This window comes from Sceloporus occidentalis, unplaced genomic scaffold, assembly GCF_023333645.1.
Source record: "Sceloporus occidentalis isolate IW3139 unplaced genomic scaffold, rSceOcc1.0.p SCAF_1, whole genome shotgun sequence".
In the NCBI taxonomy this organism is placed as follows: Eukaryota; Metazoa; Chordata; class Lepidosauria; order Squamata; family Phrynosomatidae; genus Sceloporus; species Sceloporus occidentalis.
Window position 1 is genome coordinate 161,291,717 of NW_028316981.1, and position 25,333 is coordinate 161,317,049.

At 42.0% G+C, this 25,333-nt stretch overlaps 1 protein-coding gene across 2 annotated transcripts; it reads left to right on the forward strand.

The window, feature by feature from the left end:
* The first annotated feature begins 2,944 nt into the window (after positions 1 to 2,944).
* Positions 2,945 to 25,068, forward strand: LOC149322556 (5'-AMP-activated protein kinase subunit gamma-1). 2 transcript variants are annotated; one of them, XM_089479704.1, is made up of 12 exons: positions 2,945 to 3,028; positions 10,951 to 10,999; positions 12,255 to 12,364; positions 13,359 to 13,440; positions 13,846 to 13,904; positions 15,840 to 15,885; positions 16,320 to 16,374; positions 19,754 to 19,880; positions 19,999 to 20,164; positions 20,842 to 20,879; positions 22,281 to 22,427; positions 23,376 to 25,068. In XM_089479704.1, the coding sequence occupies exons 1-12, from the start codon at positions 3,020 to 3,022 to the stop codon at positions 23,478 to 23,480; spliced, it is 993 nt and encodes a 330-aa protein (XP_089335830.1). In that variant the 5' UTR covers positions 2,945 to 3,019; the 3' UTR covers positions 23,481 to 25,068. The 2 variants fall into 2 exon arrangements, with proteins under 2 accessions (XP_089335830.1, XP_089335836.1); XM_089479710.1 differs by having other exon boundaries at positions 12,258 to 12,364.
* Positions 25,069 to 25,333: the final 265 nt, after the last annotated feature.

The following is a 25,333-nucleotide window of genomic DNA, read 5'->3' on the forward strand; positions in this document are numbered from 1 at the left end:
CAGGAAAACAAGAGTTATACATAGCCCTGCTTTCCATTTTCCATCCAAACACTTCTTTTTGTGCAGTGATAGTAGTGAGTCATTGCGCTTCTGAATCTCAGACCATACTGTCCTCTGCTGATTGTTTGCAGGGACTGTCCATAGACAAGGGAAAAGCATAATTCAGTGAAGGATTTCGTATATACCTTAACTGTCTCTGATTCTACAGAACTGGCTAGCTGCAGCCTCACCATGTTGAAAATCTCATATAATTTGGCTGGATTTTAAGAGTGGAAAGCCAGTAGACCATGATGTGACTCAAGACTGGGATTATGTGTAACTCCAATGTTTCTATAAGTGTTATAGTATAAGAAGTTTGATTATACAAACCGCCACTTATTTAACTGTTATAGGATCTGATTAGCATTATCTGTCAGGTTAGCGAGAGATACATCTCCATTGTCTGAAACTGGGACTTTCAGGTTACTTTTTGGTACCAATTTGCATTACTCCCACCAAAAGATACAAATCAAAATAGTTAAAGATTTCCCATACCTTGGGCCAAACATCATTCAGAATGAAGACTGCAGTCAAGAAATCAGAAGAAAACTAGAAATGGGAAGAGCAGCCATGAAAAAACTAGGTAAGATCATGAAGTATCAAGAAATGCATAAGAGCACTGAAGTTAAAATTGTCCAAGCTATGGTACTCCCTCTCACCATGTACGGATGTGAGAACTGGACAGTGAAAAAAGTAAACAGTGGATAAAAAGAAAATCAGCTCATTTTTGATGTGGCGCTGGAGAGGACTGCTCAGGATCCTGTGGACAGTTAAAAATACAAACAAATGGGCCCTTGAACAGATCAAGGCTGAATTCTCCCTGGAGGCAAAGATGACAAAAGTGAGGCTGTTGTACTTTGGCCACATCATGAGAAGGCATGAATAACTGGAAAAAAACAATAATACTATGAAAGGTGGAGGGAAGCAGAAACAGAGGAAGACCACATGCCAGATGGATAGACCCGAGGTCCCCAAACTGTGCTCTTTAAGGGATTTTGGATTTCAGCTCCCAGAATCCCAGACTATTGGCCAACATGGTTGAGGCTTCTGGGAGCTGAAGTCCAAAATCTCTTAAAGGGCACAGTTTGTGGATCACTAGGATAGACGATTGAGAGGTCAATTGCCTGAATCTAGAATACCTAAGCAGAGCAGTGGAGGACAGGGGTCTGGAGATATCTCATCTGTAGAGTGACCATGAGTCGAGGTAGTAGTAGTAAGTTGTATATTTGGTCATTGACCAGTGTAATGAGTCGAGGCTGATGTAAAGGCAGTTAACAAAAGGCAACCATATAACAGTTGGTAAGAAACACAGGAGAAATCAAGCATTATACAGATAGTGTAGTTGTGATGCATATAGTGAAGTATTTGGCTCCAGTCCATGAAGTTTTATGCTTTAATAAAATTGCAGTTGTTAGGTGCGCTTGAGTTGACTTTGACTCATGGTGACTCTGTGGATAAGAGAGCCCTGCCCCCCACTGCTCTGCTTAGGTCCTGCAAACTCCCTGATGACCTTCCTATTGAGCCTAGCCGTCTGGTGTGTGGACTCCCCCCTTTCTACTGCCCTCAGCCTTTCCTAGCATTATTGTCTTTTCTAATGTTTCATACCTTCCCATGATGTGGCCAAGTCTCCAACAAGTTTATTGGTTTGAGCATATGTGATTAAACAACAGGATCCCTTCTTTGTCATCTACACTGTAGAAATAATGCAATTTGACACCCCTTTAACTGCCCAGGCGCCATCCTACAGAATCCTGGGATTTGTAATGTAGAAGAACCTTGTAAAAGCTTCAAATCCCAGGAATCCATAGGATGGAGCTACAGCCCTTAAAAATGGTGTAGCAAAGTTAATGCTACAACCCTAGACAGATCTCATTTCTGAGTATAAATGCTCAAGATGACCCTGAAAACAAAGGAGCGAATACTAATGCAAGTCTTCTTACATTGTGTGAAAGAGATAAATAACACAGGTCCAGTCCAGACTGCAGAAATAATACAGTTTGAGACCACTTCAACTGCCCTGGCTCAATGCTAGGGAATCCTGGGAACTGTAGTTTTGTGAGCCATTTAACCTTCTCTGTCAGAGAGCTCTGGGGCCACAATAAACTACAATACCCAGGATTCCATAGCATAGAGCCAGGGCAGTTAAAGCGATCTCAAACTGGATTATTTCTGTAGTGTGGATTAGACTATAGTAACAGTTGACCAACTTGTTTTTCCCCCAATGCAATGTATGCCTTCCCTTTATGAATATAAGCTATGAGCCCATCCACACTGCAGAAATAATCTGGTCTGTAAGTGCTATGGAATTCTGGGAAGTGTAGTGGCACCAGAGTGGAGGTGCAATCTCCAGCATTCCATAGCATCAAGCGTTGGCAGTTAAAGCGGTGTGAAACTGGATTATTTCTGCAGTGTGGATGCAGCCTAGATCTTTGCACTAGAAATAATCCAGTCTGAGACCGCTTTAACTGCCCTGGCTCAGTGCTAGAGACTCCTGGGAATTGTAGTTTATTGTGGCACCTGGGGTTCCCTGCAGAGAAGGCTCAATGTCTCACAAAACTACATTTCCCAGAATTCCCTAGCATTGAGCCAGGGCAGTTAAAGCAGTCTCAGACTGGATTATTTCTGCAGTGTATTCTGGATCCTGGTTGAGTGCTAGGGAATCTTGGGAACTGTAGTTTATTGTAGCACTGAGCTCTCTGTCAGAGAAGGATGAATGTCTCACAAACTACAGTTCCCAGAATCTCCTAACTGGATTATTTCTGCAGTGTGTTTTGGACCTGCAATGGCAGCAGCAAGGGAAGCAATGGAGGGGGGGCGGGGCAGGAAACTTAAATGTTTTATTTTCCAACCCACTTCCGGCCACGTGTCCTTCCTTACTGGCGGAAGTGAGGGCAGAGGTGCGTCAAACCGGAAGTGAGGTGAGGCTGGGGCGGCCAGAGTGGCTGGCAATGCCTCCCCTTCTGTAAGAGGGACCGGGATCATGGAGGCGGTGAGTGAAGGCGACCCTGGGGCTTCCTCCTCCTCCTCCTCCTCCGCAGCTTCAGTGGGGAGCAGTGCCTCTCCTCTCCTCCCCAAATGGGGGCTCTTTCTGTCCCTCCCAAGTGCCTTGGGCTGCAGCCACACGGCAGAAACAATGCAGTTTGACACCACTTTAAGTGTTGTGCTTCCATCCTATGCAGTCCTATGGGATTTGCAGTTTTGCAAGGTTCTTTAGCCTTCTCTGCCCAAGGGACTGGGATGAGCAGCCACTCTTCTTTGGTCCTGATAATAGGTTTTTAAGGATGCTTTGACCTTGATATTGTTTAATTGTGTTTCAAGGGTGGGGGGGATTGGATGGTCTTGGGAAGGTACAATTTTAATGTTGGAAGCCGCCCCGATTACATTTCTTAGAGGGGTGGGATATAAATACATTTTATTATTATTATTATTATTATTATTATTATGACTTTGGAGACCAGGGTTCGAATCCCAGCTCAGCCATGTAAAAACCCACTGGGTGACCTTGGGCAATAAGTCACATTGTCTCAGCCTCCTCAGAGGAAGGCAATGGCAAACACCCTCTGAACAAACTTTGCCAAGAAAACCCCATAAATTCACCTAAGGGTTGCCATAAATCAGAAATGATTTGAAGGCACACAATAACAACAACAACAAAAGCAACAAGCTCAAGAGTACCGGTGCCTCCTCACAAAACAACAGATCCCAGGATTTATGTAGGAGGAAGCTACGGTGGTTAAAGTGGTGTCAAACTACATTATTTCTCCTGTGTAGATACACCTTTGGACTTTGGGTACATGCCTATGACCGCTATTGGTAGCATTTCTATTTATTTATGTAATGAATGTATATGCCTGTCTCCCAAGATGGCATTTTGTAGCACTTTAGGTTGTTCAAAGTACACCCATTTACGATACAGATATAGAAACCCAGTGGGTGACAAGGGCAAGTCACTCTCTCTCAGCCTCAGAGGAGCAATGGGAAACCCCCTCTGAAGAAACTCAAATAGAAAGGAAGTACTGGAGAGTCTTGCTATCTATGATTTCGGCAGCTAGAGTATTACTGGCTCAAGTTTGGAAGAGACAAGAATTGCCAACAGTTGATGAGAGACTTATGAAATTATCTGACGTGATAGAAATGGACGGATGAATTTCTTGGCTGCATCAAAAAGATATAGACAAGGCAAAGGAAGAATGGTCTCTATTAAAAAATTGCAAAATAAGGTGGGACTAAAAAAGCAAGCATTGTGGGAATAGGAAAGTATTAAATGTATGTAGAAATAAGACACACAAGAAAGAAGACATTTATCATGTAAATAAAAATTGAGGTTAATCTTCCAATAGCTAAGGGAAAAAATAAGACAGATATGGTGTAATATTTGATAAATATAGAAGGTATTTACTGACAGGGGAACCATGTTTGCTGAATGAGGATTTGAACTTAGGCCTCGGTGGAGGAGGACCTGTGGCTCTCTTCTGTTGGGATCTCCTCTCACGGAGATAGCCCATAGTATGATGTTCTGTCTGATTTTTGAGAATAGTACATCTCCACTATTGGGGGAACTTGCAAACCATTTTGGAATCATTGTGATGCAGCAGTTACTTGTCACTCCAACAGCTGCCTCTCCTCTCTTCTAGCAAAGGGATCAATTACATGGAAACATTCTGTTTTGCTTTCTGTTTGACAGTGCTCGATCATTTTGAAATGGCTTATGACTGTCCTGAGTTTCTTTAGGGCAGTAGTCTCCAAACTGTGCACTTTAAGAGATTTTGGACTTCAGCTCTCAAAAGCCACAGCCATGTTGGTCAATAGCCTGGTGTTCAGGGAGCTGAAGTCACAAAATCCCTTAAAGGGCACAGTTTGGGGACCACTGCTTTATGGTAACCATGTTTGCTACAAGCAAACTAGAATAAGTACATATTGGGCTGTAAAAGTATTAATATGCATATATGTGTGCCCATTAATATTTTTACTCCTCTGTCCTTAAGAGTGTAAAATGTTTAATGTGCACTTATTCTAGTAATTCTTACTACAATGTGAGGTTGATCAGAGCTCTTATCCCCATATTACAGATGGGGAAAATGGAACTGAAGGCCTTGATTTAGTTTGTTCATAAGTTCATTTCATAGGGTTTTCATGGTCAGGAAAGACTCAGAGTTGGTTTTGTCAGTTCCTTCCTATGAGATACTGTATAGCCTAATGCGCCTGATATTAATTGGTGGTCTTCCATCCAAGTACTAACCAAGGCTGACCCTGGTTAGCTTCCAGGATCAGATGGGATCTGGTGCTTTTGGAGTATTTCTAGGCATTAGTGAAGACAGGACTGGGTCCATAATACTGAGCAGACAGAAAGAACAAGTAAATGCACACCTCTGCCTGCTAGCTCACCTATTGCCTCCTGGGCAGTGCAGTTAGGGATGGAAAGAAATTTCCTTAGCTGAACTGTCTGGACCAGTGTTTTTGCACCTCCTGAGTCTTGTGAGAAAATGTGCTCCAGACTTGAGGCTTCAGACATCTGTGAGGCTTACAGGATCTTTTTAAGAAATAAAGTGTGACCAAAACAATGCATAGATTTTAAAATGAAAAACTTGCAACAATTTGCATAATTGGAAAAAACCCCCACAGAATAGAGGTGGGGAAATTTGTTTAAATTAAATATATTGTGTAGATAATCACAAAGCTGAAGGCCTTGACTAAGGTAGCCCAGAGAACAAATTCATGGCTTAAACTGCATTGGAATTAGGGACCTCCTGACGTATGCTACATTGGAGTCAAGTTTCTCATGTCTGTTTTCTTTTTCACAGTCCATTCTGAGGCAGATTGCACTGTAACATGATGCTGCTTGGTTGTGTCAATTTTGGGTGTAACTTCATCCTACATTTTACAAGTGAGCAATCATCAGCCAAAGAAGGTGGTGCCCTCCTTTGTAAAGCAGCCCTCTGAAAACAATTGCTTCTCCCTCTATTTCCATCTCAGCATGACTTTCTCAATGATGTTGAGATAAATAGCCCCAAGTTTTGTACCAGAGCAATTCTGCCTTCTATGCCAAGATGCTTCTTATTGTTGGATCTATCATTTATTTATCTTTTTAATGTAAAAAACCTGTTGCATACCTGGACCTCTTTTATATACAGCCAAAGTTCAGATAAGAGAAAATCTTCCAGACTCCCTGCCTTCAGGGGGTGCTTTCACAAAAGCCATACCTTGGTGTTTGTAGAGCATGTTATTGAAATATATGAGGGTGGGAATGCACTAGTGCCCCCCCTCACTATTTGTTGCTTTGACCCTTCTACCTACATAGGCTGTTTACATCAGTAAGAACACAGAAATCCAGGTTCTTGTTCAATGTGGAGAATGACCATGGGTAGAAGGGGCTCTCCTCTTCAGGAAGATTTATTTTGGGCAAACAAAACAGCAATTAGAATAATTCATTAAGTCACTGTGGCCAAATCTCCCTTAAAGAAATAATGCAGTTGGATCCTGTATTAACTGCCATGGGTCAATGTTATGGAATGCTGGGATTTGTAGTTTTCTGAGCTATTTAGTCTTCTCTGTCAGAGAGCTCTGGTGCCCCAACAAACTAAAAAGTCTAGGATTTCCATAGCTTAGAGCAATTAAATCAGTGTCAAACTGCATTATTTTTGCAGTGCAAATTTAGCCTGTTGTGACAGATTTGCAGTGATCTCACCAAAGGCAAGAGCCCTGCTGTTGGGCACATGGTCACTGTGACTCAGCCAACTCCCTCTCTGGGGAGCAGCACATCATAGGCCTTTGACTCCTTTAACCCTCAAGCCAAAGAATCACATAAAGCAGTTTATTTGCTCCAGTGCTTAACAAAAACATACTGTAATCTATTCCAGTACTCAGATAGCCCAACAAGCATTAGATTACATGGGGACCTTTCCGTGACTATAGGGTAAACTGTTTCAGCATCGGTCTCTTGAATGTTTTCTAGCTCCCCATTTCCCTGGGCAAGATTGTACCTTCCAGGGGAGATAATGGGTTGTTCCTTCTGTCTCTGCCTTGGTGTTCTTCCAGGACCATCCGCCTTCCTAAGAATAGTCAGCACCTCTTTAGCATGGCTAAAGTGCTGCTTTTTATAGGTGGGTTGCCCCATCCTCTGGTCTGTTGAGCTTCTGCTGTTCCCTTGCACTTCAGTGCAGATATCTACCTCCTCTTGCAACTGAGAGTGCCCACAGTTTGGGAATAACAGCAGAGAAGGAGGTAGGTAGCACAGCAGTCCCTGATATCCTGTCACAGTCACTTATCATAGGATGGAAGGGAAACAGGGTTCAACTCCAGTGTAACTGGGATATGAATTGCAGGTTAGCTCTTTTGCCTCATGCCCTGTCTGGGATGAGGAAGCTGTGCCACTGCAGAATTAATGCATTTTGACACACTGCTTTAATTGTCGTGGCTCCATTCTATGGAATCCTGGAATTTATAATTTATTGTGCACCAGAGCACTCTTAGAGAGCAGGTGTAATAGTTTGCAAAACTACAAATCCCATGGCAGTTAAAACAGTGTCAAACTGCATTGTTTCTGCAGTCCAGATGTAGCTGTTGTCCACTCCTGTGTCTGTGTTTCTGAGCCTTGGCATTTGTGGCTCTCTCAGCAAAGAAGCTATTTGTCACCTAGTGTGTCAACAGCCACCTTGACAGCAGCTGTTGCCACCACAAATAACTTCTTTCCAAAGCCAGCTTCTGAGGACTGTGTGGCTTGATGAGGTGGAATAGGGTGCACAACAGTAGTTTTCTTCTTTGTCATCCTTTGGGAAATCATTCCCTCCCCACTTCCTGCTGGTGGACAAAGCTTCTTAAAATTCAATTAACTTTGCCTGTGAGACCCTTTCTCCTGTCTGATACTTCTTCCATGTAACTTTGTACTTCTGCTGTTCATTGCTTCAGAGGCTGCTGCCTCCAGAGTCTGTGACCTTCCCCTTTCTGATCCCCATTCTTATTTTTATTCCCTATGAATGCTATAGAAGTGTGTGCCACTGTAGTAAGAATGACAGCTAGCGAGTCCTGGACATGAGCAAGCAGTGAATGCAGAATTTGCATACCAGTGGCAGCATTGCAGGCAGTAGTTCAAGAGCTGGACATGGATGTATGAAAGGTTCATGGAGTTTTAGTAGAATTGGTCGTATTGAAGTTAAAAACCATGGCCACTCAGATGTTTTTGGACTGCAGTTCCTGTTGTTCCTGGCATACTGTCTATGGCTGATGGATCTGTAGTCCAGAAAGTTTACAAAGGCTATAGCTACACACTTTGCACACTTCATATTTCTGCTGATCCTGTTCAGGAATTTCACATGCACTCATACCTTTCTGGATGCCTACTTGTTACCCGCACAGCAAGGGCTCAATGGCTTTAGTTTCAGCTGGTGCAATTTGTTTAGGGACCCTGCTTTTCTGGTTTCATTGCATGTTTACTGGCGACAATGCCACCGCTGTCCCTGTTGGTATGAGACACCGAAATCCTTCCTGGAGATTAGATGCAACTAGAATCTTTGCTTGGAGTTTAGCTTAAATCCCCTAGTGCTTTCTGTCTGGTGACTTAGGTTAGCCTTTTCCAGGCATCTCCTTTGTCGCAGGCTTGAAGCTCTTTCCTGTTCAACTCTATCCAGATTTCCCAGCATGGTTCTGAGTGGCATTAAGTAACCTTCTAGCTTGGAAGCCCCAACAGCTGGGTTTTGTCTGGTAAGAATGCAGACTGTTGTGGGAATACTATGCAGTTTTCGTGGGAGAGGGGACAGGAGCCACAGAGGGCACAATTTCATCCATCCAGCTGTTAGGCAGGGTCTGGTAGAAGGGCTATCATCAGCATTTCCCAGTGTTGAAACTCCCTCTGTGTTACAAGGAGATGGCTCACCTGAATTGAATTCAGTTCCTGATTTGACAGTGATGGGGCAGCCAGGAACATTGCTCTGGTTCATCTGTTTTGGCCCGTAGTGGGGTATGTAGTTTTATCCTGGACTCAAAGGAGAGCTCCCTCCCCTCTCATGGGCACACATGATCTTGGAGGCCTGTCTGTTGAATATCCTGCTGTTTTCCAAAAAGCTTGTCATCTGTCTACACAGCAGAATTAATGCAGTTTGACACCACTTTAACTGCCATGGCTCAGTACTATGGAATTCTGGGATTTGTAGTTTTGTGAGATAGCTAGCCTTCTCTCTAAGAGAGCTCTGGTGCCACAACAAATTCCAGGATTTCATAGCATGGAGCCTTGACTGTTAAAGTGGTGTCAAACTGAATGAATTCTGCAGTGTAGATTCAACTTAAGTGCACCTGAGTTTTCTGCATATTTTAAAAGCAATCCAGTGGAGGTTTGCCACAGCCATCCTTTGTGACCTTACTCAAGATCACCTAATGGGTTTCTATGCTCCAGTGGGGAATTGAACCTGATAGGAAGTTTATTTAAAGCCCAGGGAGTGCTCTTTGCAGAAGTATGCTGGATATAGTTCCAGGCCTCTCTAAGGATTTTCCCCCCAGTGTGGAACACTCACCCATATTACTGTTATATCAGACGCTTTATTGATGGTGAATGATGCAGCAGGTGGTACAGAACAGAGAGGCATTCTGGCCCTTTGTCACAACCAATGAGAGAATGACCAAATTAATTTTAGAAATTTAATTTTTTTTTGTTAAGTATGGATATGTTAGAAGAAACAGTGAAAACCCAATATGATAAGATGGGCCCAAAACATCGGAAAAGAAATACCTATGTCTAGTTGGGAGAATGTTTGGAAAAGAAATCTCTGTTTCACTACATGTAACAACTTAAAAGAGAATTATTATAAATTGTTTTTCAGATGGTACATGACCCCAGCTAGGCTTGCCAAAATAGCTAAACATGGTAATTCTAATTGCTGGGAATGTAACCAAAAAGGTGGTTCCTCATACCATCTCTGGTGACAGTGCAGTGCAGTTAAAAAATTTTGAAAATTGATACACAAAAATATAATTTGTACACTAAAAAAATACCACTGATCCCATAATTGTTTCTGTTGAACATAACTGATGTAATACAGGACAACTTGGTTCAGGACGAAGTAAGTATTTCATTATATATGATTATGGCTGCTCGATTGATTTGGGCAAAATATTGGAAATCCAGCAGTATCCCAACAGTAAGGGAATGGTGTTTGAAGCTGAACGAATTAGCGATCTTGGATATGATATCAATGTCTAAAAACAACAGAACCTCACAACAATACGAAGAGAAATGGGGAAAGATTTCAAAATTATGGGAAGATAGCAGTAATGATGTAAGATAGATAGAATTAATACTTTTTCATTTATCCATTTGTTATATATCTCCTACGTTGTGTGTGTTTGTTATGTTTTTGTCTTAATAAATGCTAAATTAAAAAAAAAACTAACGAGAGAATTGGCCCCCAAATCAATTTTACCCAAATTTATTCCTTGGCTGGCAATCTGATCAAACCCCCATTGCTGGATATACATGGATGGAGCCTTTGGGCTGGGGTGTACCCCCAAGGTGAGGCCAATAGAAGACGAACACCCAACGGTTTATTGTGCAGGAACATACAAAGAAAACCAAAGTTGGAAGGGAGTCTGTCTTGTTTCCCTTCTAACAGCAGTAAGAGCAGTGCAACAACAGTGTAAAATTCACTCTCCCATTTGTTTGTTAGCCTTCATTTCTTTTCCCTGCTTCAAACTGCAAAATGAATACAAAAAAACAAGTTAACTCTTTCATGCTACTAGACAGATGTTAACATGACAGCAAGCCCTGATGATTACAAAGATTCAAAAAGCCATTTGCTTGACAGTAGAGGCCCAGGTTACTACTATGCTCTGGCTAGCAGTTCAGGAAGCTGCTCTGTGGAACCAAGTCCGTTGCATAGGATGTCAGAGGAATTACTTGATCTTGCTCCTTCTTCTCTCTTGCAGGGTACCATACCTGAGAGTGGGTTGGAGAAAAGCCTGATTTTATCAGAAGGTGAGTGGGATGACCAGAATAGCCTTTTGCAAGTTTGGTCTACACTGGACATAACAACCCCATCATTCCTAGTCTGTGATGCATATAGATAGTAGGACCTGTAGTTCAGTATTTCCAGAGGCTGCTCTGTGGAGTACTTATTAGAGGATAGGCTACATAGGTCTGTATATGTGTGGTTGTTGTTGTTGTTGTTGTGTGCCTTCAAGAAGTTTCTGAGTTATGGTGATCTTAAGGTGACTCCATCACTGGGTTTTCTGGGGCTAAGAGTGTGTGTGACTTACTCAGGGTTATCCAGTGAGTTTCCATGACTGACTGGGGGAATTGAACCTTGATCACCAGACTTGTAGTCCAACACTACATACTGTGTTGTGGTACAATGCTGTAACATTGTGAAAATGTCTGTCTGAGGAGTTTTTAGAAGGCACTGTCCAGATCATTGTTTGTGAGTGTCTCAACAGACTGTGGATGAGGAATTAGGGCACAGTTCCATCATAGTGGTTTGTGCCATCTGAACCAGTAGCAGCCTTCTCTCCCAGATTGTGCTCTTCAGATAATTTAGGACTATAACACTCATCAGCCCTTGCTGGGATTTATAGTCCAAAATAATTTCAAGTGACTAGGTTGGGAAATGCTTCTCCAGGCAAGGGGACAGGCACTGAACACCTTCAGGTGACACCTCATGGTTGGGCTAACAGTGACTGTGGAAAACCACAGCATGTGTGGTAAAAGAAAACCAATGCAGCAGCCACACAGGTGTTTTAATATAAGCTGTTTTTCTGGGTATGAGAGTAACAGCGAGCTCTCTTTGTGGGTGCCACAGCCAAGGAGGGCATTCAGACATTAAAGGGCATATTTGCTCAATTTCTCTGCTTTCTGCAGATCTTTTTTTTTTGGGGGGGGGGAAGCATCAAGTACACAGCTCCACAATTAATATGGTATCTGGTGTATTTTAAGGTACTTGGAACAGGGAACTTTCTTCCCTTGTTACTTATTTTATTCTACAAAGTGTCGTGAGCAGTGATGTTGCATTATAAGGAATGGAACTAGAAGAATCGGAAGTACCAGTGAGCCTTAAATTCACTATTCTGACTGTCAGATCATTGGTAGATCTAAAATCAGTGGATTTCTCTTGCTCTTCATAAGCCACTGTTCCTTAAAAATCCTAATTTACTTACTTTGCTTTTCATGCATTTGGAGAGGTGATGTGTCTATTGGCCACCTGTGTTCATAGTTCCCTCAAATCTCTTGCCTACAGCAGATGGCGATTCCAGCAGTGGCATCTACACATGCTTCATGAAGTCTCATCGCTGCTATGACCTCATCCCAACAAGTTCCAAGCTTGTTGTGTTTGACACTTCTCTTCAGGTGGGTGGTGACCTGTTTATGTTTTTGTTGTTGTTTTTGAAGCACAGAGAACGATTAGCCGTCAGTAAGCCAGAGGTCCTGAGATTCCTTATAAACAGCAAGGGGGATGCCCATAAACCAGATGGAGATTTCTTTATATCTGGAGAAACTCCAGGTAGTAGTAAAGTGCAAAGTATTAATTAATTGGAAGGCTGGAGTCAAAATGGGATGTTGTATGTGTTTGTTTCTTTCAGGCTGTTGTGGTATCCCTTAAGCCTGAGGCAAAGTGCTCAGCATAACCCATAAATGGATTTTAAAAAGCTGTTGGTGTGTTGCTTATTACTTTCAGGCACACATCCTGTGGCCTCATCTTTGTCATCCCAGCCACACCTTCACAGTCTTTAACCAGTTGCAGTCTGTTGCCTTACAGCACGAGCAGCTTCCTCAAATCTGGGTTAACTTTTTAAACTGCAAGGCTTTGCTGCCTAATACCTTAAAGCCAGAGTGTGAAATTTTTGCGGTTAAACCTGGTAAAATTAAGTGTGTTAATAGTCTACATTAGAGCCAATATAAAATAAGCTCAGATGTTGGAAATACAGTTGACCCTTCTTATACATGGATTTTTTATACATGGATTCAAGCATACACGGCTTGAAAATATTCAAAAAAAGTATAAATTTCCAGTATCAAACCTTGATTTTTCCATTTTATATAAGGAACACCATTTTGCTATGCCGTTGTATTTAATGGGACTTGAGCATACACGGATTTTGTTATTCACGGGGGTTCCTGGAACCAAACCCCAGCAGATAACAAGGGTCCACTATAAAGGCAAAAATTGGATCTCAATTTAATCATATGTAAAAGAGGCATTCATGTTCTGGTTGCTTCTATTAACTCTTTTTCTCACTAAGAAAAGAAGCTGAGAGCACATTAAGGATAGGTTGAATGGAAATCACTGTGTTGGTGTTGTATCAAAGCTTCACTGAGGAACTGTTTTTTATCTGGCTTGTAGGTAAAGAAAGCTTTCTTTGCATTGGTGACCAATGGCGTGCGGGCTGCTCCACTCTGGGATAGCAAAACCCAAAGCTTTGTGGGTAGGTATCTTTTACTGGATCCATACATATCCTAAGCATGCTATAGATTAAGGCCTCAGTTTACATGGTGGTTGTAAATACACACACACACACATTTTCAAATTTTACACAGGCACTGGAACAGTACACTTTCCGCAGCTACTCCTGTGGGTCCTCTTAAACCTGACACAGATTATTAGGGCAAGGTTAGGCAACTGCATGGGGACAGGGCCCAGTATTCTAATTATTTGAGACCTTTAGGAACTGCCTAAGTGGGGTCCATGGGCTTCATGAAGATGGTAGGCCACGCTTTTCCTACCTCTGGATCAGGTTCCCAGCCTGTTTTAAGATGGGCCTGCTGTTTCCTCTGCTTGCTTTCCTTTCTCCTTCTACACTTTCCCAAATTGCCTTTTCTTTCCTCCATAGGAATGCTCACCATCACAGACTTCATCAACATCTTGCATCGCTACTACAAATCAGCCATGGTGAGTACACATACAGCATTGTTTTCCCCTTCTTCCTGTGTTAAAGGAGTCTGTTACTCCTGCAGAGATAGCTGGTTTAAACCAGGTTGGTTTTAAATTAAATGTCTTTAAAAACCCACAATACTCCTTGTTTTTTTAAATTGATTATTTACACACACACACACACACACACACACACAAATATGTCTGGCTATTACTATTTTCCAACACTCCTACTGGAACAACAATGACATTGAATTTAAACATTTTAACTTTAATGGTTTCTTGGTAGTTGTTCATTGTTAGACCAGTATCCAGTATCAGTTGCTTCTTTTTAATCACTTTATTTTATAGTGCAGGAAATGCCATTCAGAAACAAATCCTTTATTAACATAAGGTTAACTAAAACAATTTGCTTTGAAAGAGTACTTTAAAAAAAAACATCTGAACTGCATTTTGCTACTTATGGTAATTTTCTGATTTAATTCTATATTGGTGTAGTGTTACACATTAATGGAAAAATTAATTTAAAGAAACAAATAAAAAACCTGACTTAAACAAACAAACAAAAACCTGTTTTTTTTGGGGGGGAGAGGAATAACCTGTCATCCACCACCCCAACTCTGAGCTCCTGTTTCCTTTTTTCTAGAACACAGCTTGGAAAAAGTTTTATGTGTTTTTTATTATAACTCTCAGAATCCTGCAACCAACATGGCCATTGGTCACTCTTGCTGTGGAATTCTGGGAATTGTCCTATTTAAAAAAAAAAAACCTTTTCAGTCTCTGGCTGGATATAATCTTGAATGCAGATTTATCCATTGCCATCAAGTCCTGACCTTATTAGTTTTTTAAAGAGCATTTTTGAGCCACACTTGTAGGGGGAAACTTTAAATTGTGTGAGTAAAGCATACAGATTAGAGAATGAAGTTTTTGCTTGAGACTCTGGGAAGTTTAGAAATAGAGGCATAGTAGAAGTGTTCCTGTGCATTCCTTATTTAACAGAAAATTTGGTACCAGAAGCAGAAATAACATGGAAAGATGGGGATACGTTCCTATGTCACAGAACAGCAATTTAGCATATTTCAGCAAACCAAACAATTAAGAAATAATTACTCAAAACTAACAATATGCGCATATGAAGTTATACAACTTGGTCATATGAGCCTTACTCAAAACCTTCCAGAAACTACTTGAAAGCTTCTTCCAGAGTGTATCTGGGGATGATTTTTTCTTGCACCAGCCTCCACTTTTCTTATGATTTCCATTTTAGTGGCCAGATCTATGGTTTTTTAAACATGCTGGCAGTACCTTAGGACTGGAGCATGGCTTTGGCGTAGCGTCTGGCCTCTTAGGTCAGTGCACAATTTAAACAGTATACCTCCAAAAATGACCCAAAGCAGCTTTATTTTGGTTTGTCTGTTCGGGCCGTAAGATATGCCTGTAGTAGTTTGTTGAATAAATTTATGTCCTGTACCTTGAACAAGAGTGACTCCCAGCAAGGAAATTACACAAAACAGAGGACAGCAATAACATCTCGAAAATACACAATGAATTCCAACAAAGTACAGCAGTGAATCCTACACTCATAACATTTCTTAAGCCTTCACAAGTCTTTCTAAATGTCATTTGGGAGCAAAATAGTTTGGTTTGGATGAGCACCCTTCTGGCTTGGCCCAGCTGGACCCAAACCTGGAATTGGAAGGAGCTGGGATAAATATTTGCTTCCCCTGTCAACTGTCCTAAGAATGCTCACTTCATCCTTTGGAACCCCAAACTCTAGTCAACTGGATCATGCTTGTGATATTGCCAGGGGAAGACGTCTCATAACTGGGTAATGAAATCCCATTGTGACTTCCCAGAGCCAGCTACAGTCTACACTGTCAAAGGCAGGAGGTAGATGGGAGGGAAGATGGCTTTCATTGGGTTGATGCCTTGTGTTGTTTCCTGCATGTTCAGGTGCAGATCTATGAGCTGGAGGAGCACAAGATTGAAACATGGCGAGGTAAGGAGGAGGTAGATGTTGGGGCAAATGAGGCAGCAGTTGGTCTACTGGTTAGTGTTGAACCACAGTGCCTTTCAGCCTTCACCATCATAGCCAGTGGTGGGGAACTATGGGAACTGCAATGTCCGGAGGGCTCTGTGTTTTCTATCCCCAGAAAACAGGTTGCTTCTAGTGAGGTGACAGTAAAAGAAAGTGTTGGGTGTTAGCTTTTGGTGGTTAAGAGGTCAGCAAGTGAAGATGCCGGCAAACCACTTCTCCTTCCTTGCTTCTGACCACACACTCTTCTAGTGCCCTAGACTAGTTATGCTTGTGGGGAAAGGGGGAGCATGCAGCAGGAGAAGCCGTACACTCACTTTCCTCACCAGCATAACCAGTATACTTGTTCCTCTCTTTCCAATTTGAATGAGATACTGATTCTGTTCTGTCCCCAACAGAGGTCTACCTGCAGGACTCCTTCAAGCCACTAGTCTGCATTTCGCCCAGTGCCAGGTAGGAGATGCCACCAGTGTGGATCTGTGTGTTGATCTGTGCCTACCCTTTTGCCATATTGCTGCACTTCTGCTTCTTGACAGTCTTCCCAATCATTTCCCCTTGCCAAACCCAACACCAGTTCTGTGAGTTCTTTTGTACCTTCTTGCTCCCTTCCACTGGCCCATACTGACCTTTTTTTCTTAACTCTGATCTCCCTGACCTGCTCTGGTTAGGAATCCAGTGTAGCTAAAGCTCAGAAAAGAGCATGATGGCAATTCTTCAGCATGCAGGCATAGTTGACCATCTGATCAAGGCATTGTATTTTGTATGCATCCAAATGAACTATAGTATCTTGATATCTGAGAAGATTAACTTTCTTTCCATAAGCCAATTTTTTAGCTCTTTTAGGTTGCATCCGCATTGCAGAAATAATTCGATTTGACACCACCTTAACTGCCATGGTTCAGTGCTGTGGAATTCTGGGAACTGTAGTTTTGTGAGACATCTTTGTCAAAGACATTTGATTCCTCAACAAACTACAATTCCCAAGATGCCATAGTACTGAGCCATGGTAGTTAACATGGTGTCAAACTTGATTATTTCTGCAATGTGGATGCAGTCATAGTTGTAGGGAAGGGTTTAAAAATGAGTAGGTAATTTTTAGCGAAGGCTTACTGACAGTAGGGCTTCAATGTGTCACATAGTTCTACTCTAGCTGTTAAGAGCCCTCCCTCCATTCCAACTACCATCATTCTGGCCTGAGAGGGAGAGAAGAACCGCTGGACTTGATACCCTTCCCCACTGCCATTCCTTTCTCCTTTTGTGTCCTGTTGTCTTTTTGAGTTATAAGCCTGAGGGCAGGGAACTGTCTTATTAACTATCTGTAAGCAGCTCTGAGAGTCTTTGTGGCTGAAGCGCAAGGTATAAATGCAATATAAGTAATAATAAATAAATAATTTTTACTTCTTATCCCACTAATGCTAGCCCCACCTTCATGCTTTTCTTTCATTCTTTTCCTTGCCTCAAAACATTTTGAAAGCATATCCTAAGGAACCAGGATAAATTAGCAAATAATTTACTAGAAATTATCTGACCACATGTTCTGCAATTATTATGAGTACATCATCATCATCATCATTATGAGTGAATAATTATTACTGGTTCACAATTTTTATTAGAATTCATTTCGCAAGAATCTTGTCAGAGAGGGCTATTACTTTTGCTTCACAGATGAGGAACTGAGGCTGAAAAATGTGACTTGTGTTAGGAAGAGAGATAGGCAAATTGTGATCTGCAGGCTATGGTCCCATCTATACTTGGGAGAAACATCCAAGTAGATTTCCCATCTGTTCTGTCCTGAACCCACCCCAGAGCTGCCCTGTACCTATTTTATCTGCAGCATTTGTCTACACTGCTGTTGCTCTGGTGTGCTGTCTGCTCCTGCTGTTGCTACCTTTCCCACAGCTCTAAGTGCCAGGACTGATTGCTGTCTGGCAGGGGCCACTATTTACCTGGAACATCATTACAATAAATATTTTTTCTGCTTGTGAGGCACCCAGTGCCTCATTATCACTTCAGAGGATGCCACCGGGAATGGTGTGGAGGAGGGGGGAAATGCCCATAGTGAAGTTTTCTCTTCCTCTGCCCCTGACATGTGCTTTGAGGTACAATGAAGTGCCAAGTGCCTCACAAGCAGGAAGTCTTTATTTTAATGTTTCTGGTGAGAAATGTAAATGGTGGCACATGCCAGTGATCTGTCCTGGCTCCGAGAGCTGACAGCAGCAGTAGGAGTTGACTGAAAATGGCAGTACCTGCCAGGTGATCTGTCCTGACTGCCCTTCCCCCCCCCCAAAAAAAAAAAAATCCAGTGCAAATTGATGGGACACGTGGAGGAAACACTGGACTTCCATAGAAACTCTGCAGCAAACTCTGAGTTTTAAAAAAATCGTCATCAAGGCATTTTACTCTTCAGTTTGCTGCTGATATGATCCTGCACCGTGTGTCCTGATTGTGCCAGATTCAGGGGAAATGCTATGCACTATGTATCTGGATCAGAACAGATTTGAGGGGGATTTGAGTCCCCCCCTTGTGTAGACTTGACCATTATTTAAGGTCTGAAGCTATTTTATCAGACTCATGGTGGCCATATCAGATTTCAGTTGTGATATGATTGGCTTCATCTTAACACTGAAAAAGAAAAAAATGCTTTTCTCATATAAGAAAGAGAATCCACATTTCAGTGCAATGTGCCTCCTTTGGATTTTGTAGATAAAGACACAGCTGTGTTTCAGTCCACATGCTCCCTAATTGTGAAGCCCTTAGTAAACCAGTTTATTATAGGCTCTGGCAAATCTGTAAAGTGATGAATTTAAAAGGCAAAACACATACATATACTCACACATTTCTGGGACCACTTACTTACAAACTAGAGGATACTTGGAGGATACCGAATGTTTCCTTGAGACCATGACTCTATCTTGCATGCATGTGTCCATCAGTCCACTTGCCCTCCCTCCTACTATCCCTCCCTCCCTCTCTTTCTTTCTTTAGCCTGTCAGATTTCCTAGGCATCATAGAATAATTTAAAAACCAGAATAGTTGTGCAATAAAATCAAGCAGAAACCAGCAAATGTGGATATAAAACTGGCCAGAATAAAAAGCAAGCCTTGCAAAATTAAAAAGCAATTAAAAAACAATATAACTGAAGGCAATACAGGCAAAGACTTAAAACCACACAAGAGTTACGTCACCAAAGTGTCTTAGGGATTTAAGGAGTAGGTTAAAAGCACAGAGGAGAGATTTTTTAAAACAAAACTGTTTAATCTAGACCTGAAAAGAACATTTTTGGCACGGAAAGAATTTCTCTAAGGAGAGTATTGAATATCTGGGGGTGGCGGGGGGGTTCCACCACTAAGAAAACCCCTCATTTGTAGCTGTCCTGCAAACTTCAGAACAGGGGACACACAGAGGAGGGCTTGTGTAGATGATATTAGGACATGGATGGGCACATAAGGGTGGAGGCATTCAATTCATAATGTGTTTAGTACCAGTTGGTGTCAAAATACTATCCTATTGCCCTTCTCAGACAGTCAGCTGTTGGGTTGACAATATAGCAATCTTCTCTCTTCCTGCCTTCAAATATGCAGCTGATTGTCCTGTCCTGAATCTTTGGAATAGGAGAAGCAATGTATTAAAACAGATCTGAATCCAGAAATCCTTGCCCACTACCACTGGAGCCAACCTCACCCAGCCTGTGAAATGGTTCCAGGAAACCCAGACACACCTTTTCTCTGCTTTAGAGACATCCCTCATAGACTTAAGAGAAAAACTTGGTGATAGATTGCTCTTGTTGCTGTGCATTTGTAATGTGCTCTTCCTCTCTTCTTGTGACTTCCAGCCTGTATGACGCCGTTACATCTTTGATCCGGAACAAGATCCATCGACTTCCAGTCATTGATCCGGATTCAGGCAACACACTGTACATCCTGACGCACAAACGCATCTTGAAGTTCCTCAAGCTCTTTGTGAGTGTCCACCCCACCCCAGCCATCCCTGATGGTTGTGATGTAGCTGTGAGATGCCATTATGTTTCTTTTGCCTACAGAGCCCTAGATTATATTAAGAACCTTTGTTTCCCTACAGATTGCAGAGTTTCCTAAACCAGAATTTATGTCCAAAACTCTGGAGGAGCTAAAGATTGGCACCTACGAAAACATTGCCATGGTCCACACTGACACCCCTATCTATGTTGCACTGGGCATTTTTGTACAACACCGAGTCTCTGCATTGCCTGTGGTGGATGAGTCAGGTGAGTGTTGTGGAGTTAAAAGGCAAGGATGGAACATGTGAGGCCTAGGACCATAGCCAACTCATGTGGCTTTTTTGTTCAGTCTCTAGGCTACTCCGTGGTCACCACCACAAAAAAATAAATAACATAAAAATAAAAAATAAAATTGGCCCCAGATGAAGAATCCTCCTGGGATGGATGTCTCCATTGAAAAGCTACCCAGTCCTATGGCATCTTATTTAAGCTTGAAATAGCATTTTTATAAAATGGAAAATGATCTCTTTTATATAAAAAAAGGATGGGTGTGGGCCAAAGGGGTCTCTTCAGTGGAAGAAAATAGGGAAAATGCTCTTCCCCTGTGCCCACTCCTGTTGTAGAGGGAGTGGAGCAAATTCAGGAACTCTTCTAATCCAGTTAGGTGTCAAGCATTACTGGTTTATCACTTGGGACATAGAAAGACTGGGGATGAGCAGAAAATAGATTTGGATTTACTGGTAGACCTCCAGGTGATTTGCAGCAGAACAGCAAGAATTTCTGCCTCCCCCTATTTTAAAAAAATAATATAAAATGATATTCCTCTCTGCCAGTTATACTACTGAAATGAGGAAACTATGAAGATTCCCTGATCTTGGGGTGAGGAATTATGTAGGTGGTTGTTCCTGCCTTACAGTCGGTTCTTGTTTCTGACTGTCTTTCAGGTCGGGTTGTGGATATTTATTCCAAGTTTGATGTCATTGTGAGTATATTTCTGATTTTTAACAATACATTCCCTCCAAGGTTATGGAAATATATTTAGTTTTGTTTGTAATCTCTGTGTTTGTGAGAGGGAGAGAGAGAGGTGTCTTCTTGACTCAAGACTTCACAGGACAGATAATACTGATTCAAACAATATAAAAATTATGTTTTTAAACATTAAAACCAAAGCTCTGTAAAAAAAACTTGCTAAAGAACATAATGGTTTTTTTTATAAAACTGTAATTAATTTACTAGTTTTTTAATAGAAGAAAGATAATATGTCAATATGTAATTGTTTTTTAGTACTCAAAATAGTCAAAGCATAGGTTGTGACAAGTCGGGTAGAATTTAGGAGACAGAAGATTTTAAGATCGGGTTGGAAGTGGAGGGGAAAAAAGTTTGGTTGTCAGAGGAAATGCAAGGAGGAGGAGGAGAAGCAAAGGTTTTAAGATCAGGTTAAAGTGGAGGAAAAATGGGGAAATGCAAGGAGGAAATTGTGTTTCAGGTGGTATTGCTGGTTGAAACACTATTACAGCATCTGTCCAGTCAGTTCATGGCCTAGCTAAGAAATATACCTGGTAATTTCTAGCACATGCATTTTGTTCGTACATGGAGGAAAAAGAGGAGGAAGTAGGCATATGAGTTAGGATAGCATCCCTGAAGGGCAGGTGCCAAGATAGTGTGCAGAGACACTAGGCTTCCTCTCAAGACTGGCATGTCTTGAGCTTTTTATTTAGGCTGGTATGGTTTAAGCCAGTATGTAAATAGGATCAGATAGCCTGAACTACTCCTGTATGTGTGTGTTGTCCTGCAGCAGAGACAAGGTGCTGAATGGAACCATATGGAACCTAACACAATTTAGTTGATGGACTTTTGCTTGGAATCAGGAAGGAAACTCTCCTTGGGTTCTCCTGGCTTAACGCCTTTGCAATTTTTCTTTCTACTTCAGTTGCACATGGCTTGACTCACTCGCTAACATGAGTCCCCTATAGGGGTTGCTTTTTTGACACTGTTCTGTTATGAATTGGCTCTCTGATCAAGTAGTACGTGGTCTTCTTTGTTTTGTCTACACCACAGCCTACTTTGTGATGTTTGATGTGTGAATGGTCCTAGTTCCTGTCAAGGAGTTTAGGTGTCTAAGCTAGTTTTCTGCTGCAGTGCACTGCAAGTAGCCTAGGTTGTAGGTGAGATTCAAACTCAACAGCTGTGCAGAAATATTCTTCCCCTTATATCCTAGGGCATGTACACAATCCTGCAGGAGAGGTGGGATAAAAATAAAAGGTGGTTGTGGTTGTTTTTGTGTACAACATGCAATGAGAAAGGTGTTGGAGTCAGTGTGGGCCAAGTCCTCTCACCTCCTGTCTCATCAGGTTCTCTCATCTTCTTATCTTCCTGTGGTCAGAACCTGGCAGCAGAAAAAACGTACAACAATCTGGATGTGACAGTGACCAAGGCACTGCAGCATCGCTCACACTATTTTGAAGGTGTACTGAAGTGTTACAAGCATGAGACTCTGGAGACAATAATCAACCGGCTGGTGGAAGCAGAGGTAATGTGTGGTCCTTTCAACCCTTCTTAGACACTGAATTTCAGTAGGGAAAGAGATGTAAACGTCCAGACTGATTTTTGTCCACCGGGAAGTTGCGAAAAGGAAACTGCAAATTAAACAACTGTTAGTCCTTGTTATAAAGATGATAAAATTAACACCAAACAAACAGGGACAACAGTAATGCAGTCAGTGGATGCTAGAATCCTGATATACACTCATCCCTCCCCGTTTGTGGACGGAGTCCGTGGTTTTGGTACTTAATGGACAGCAAGCTAGGAGGGATAAGATGGTGTGCGCAGGAGTGCACTGCAATTATAACCAATGGGGCTGAATAGCCACAATATTTCTGATTTGCGGGGCGGTTTGGAACAGATCCCCCCTGAATTGGGAGGGACAAGTGTACTGTATTACTGTTGTCCTTGTTTTGTTTGGTGGTTATTAAAATTAAGATGTCCCTACAGCAGCCAAAGTGTGCTGTCCAGAGTCTGACAGCTGTGTTGTGTTTACTCATATATTCCCTTCCTTGATACGTTGGGAGAGGCAGGGAAGAAATAATAATAATAATAATAATAATAATAATAATAATAATAATAAATACAAAATAGCAGGGAACAAGACAGGCTCCACCCATGAGTGGAACAGGAGGATATATGACTTCCCTAAGCAATCACTTTGACAACTCTTGGATTCAGGAGTGGGAATTTATTAGTGGCAGTCAGCAGCATATGTGGTTTGATCGTTGGACTATGACTCTGGAGACCAGGGTTCAATTCCCAGCCTGCCCATGAGACCCACTGGGAACAAATCTTGCCAAGAACACCCCATGAAAGTCAGAAACAAGTTGAAGGCACACAACACACACATCATCAGGGATTAGCTTGGGGCGGCCTCCACTGAATTTTGGTTATGTTAAAACAAGGTCTCACCAACATTTTCTCTAACTAACAGGTTCATCGGTTGGTCGTGGTTGATGAGAACAATGTGGTGAAGGGTATCGTGTCCCTCTCAGATATCCTGCAGGCCCTGGTCCTTCCTGGTGGTCAGAAGCCCTGACTGTAGAAGAGATGAACCCTGTCATAGGCTTGGAGCCTAGCACAGCTGTCCTTTCTGTTTCACTTTTTGGGCCAATCAGTCACAGTGTGAGAGAGACTGTGCAGCCCAGTTACAAGGCAAGCCAAACTTCCCTTCACTTCTGGGACTAATTCTTTTGGTCTTTCTTTCCCATCAAAATGGGCTGTAGGTCTTCTCCTTCTCCATTTTGGTTGCAAAAGAGCCCTGAGGCCTGTGGTCACCTGGAGCTAAGTAGGTTTATTTAGTGCCCAAGGTGCAGATTCAAAACGGGGTGACTCTGGCTTTCCTTGAATGGGGAGGGAGATGGGACAGCTTTTCTAGAAGATGTTGAAGGGAGTATCTGTAGAAAGGACCACTTTTTAAAAAAAATTAAAATCCAGAAACACAACCTAAGATACAGTGTTCGAAGGAAATCTGCTTTACAGCTCAAACAGAAAAAGAGGCACCTGTCAACTCTCAGTGCAGCGGATCTGTGTGTTTACATACCTCTCTGCCAGCAGTGTATATATGAGTCAAAGTATTTGTGAGCAAGTGAGAAATCACCGTCCCAATGCAGCTTCCACCAAATACTCTTTTCCTTCACAGTCTCCTAGGTGGTTATTTTACTTGTTATGGTAGCCTTCCAGAAGGATTGGTTGGTCTCCAGCTCCCATAATCCCATAGTCAATTCACATCACCTGCCCTCTCTTTATCAGCAGGCAAAGCCATCAGCTCCCAAATTTGATCTTCTCAGAAGCTGAATATTGTTTTCAGGCTCAATCTGATGGAATAATGTTTTGACTATCCAGAACACTTGACTTTGTGTTTATCTTTGTATGGTGGCAGGTATCTTCTTTCTTTCCTTCCTTGATCTGAGTTCTTTGCTTCAGTCCTGCCTGCCCACAAGCAGTAGGAGGATTGTAGAGGGATGTAGTCTGTTTGTGGCCTGGTGTCAGTAGGACGCATTTGTCCATAAATACATGGTTGTATTTCAGATAGAAATATGAGCACAGTCTCTCAAACTGCACAATTATAACAGTATGACTCCACTTTAACTGCTGCAGAAACATCCTATGGAATCCTGGAATTTATACTTTGAGTGATGTACTAGAGCTCTCTGGCAAAGAATTCTAAACACTTCATGAAACTGCAGATCCCAGAATTCTGTGGGATAGAGACATGGCAGTTTAAATAGTATCAAAGTGGTGTAATTGTGTAGCATGAAAGAAATCCTGGTTTGAGACTCAGCATCTGGGTGTCCTTACTGAGCCAGAGGCAGAAGTATAATCTTGCCCTCACAAGAGTCTTTCTTGCCATAAATCCCACCTCTTTTGCCCATGCCTACAACCCATTCCCCAATGTACATTTTAGAACTTGTATTTTTGTAAAGCCACATTTCTTATCTCTGATGTTCCGTCCACACTCTTTTTTTGATTGTGGGGCTGAATCTTCAGGCTCTGCCTCACTTGAGTGTTTTTAATTATTTCACATCCTTACAGGGAACCCTTCTAAGGCCCTTCCTTCTTTGTGGGGTCAATTAACTACTTGTTTTATTCAGATTCTGTACTTAATAAAAAACATTTTCACATTTTATTGTGTTGTTTTTTGGAGGAATATACTTTGGTAAACAATGTTGGGAGGGGCATGGTTCCCTGAAAAAATGAGAACTGTTGAAGGTGTGAATCAGCTCGAGTTTGAATTAAACTGAGGAACAAAATCATAACTCACTTTTTCCTTTCAGAAAGGAAAAGGACAACAGTATGCCCCCCCAATGGTCCAACCCATCTCTCCCCCCCCCCCCATCTGTTGCTACTCCAAAGCATTTTGCCATCAAATTACTTGGAGCCCTTGCTCCC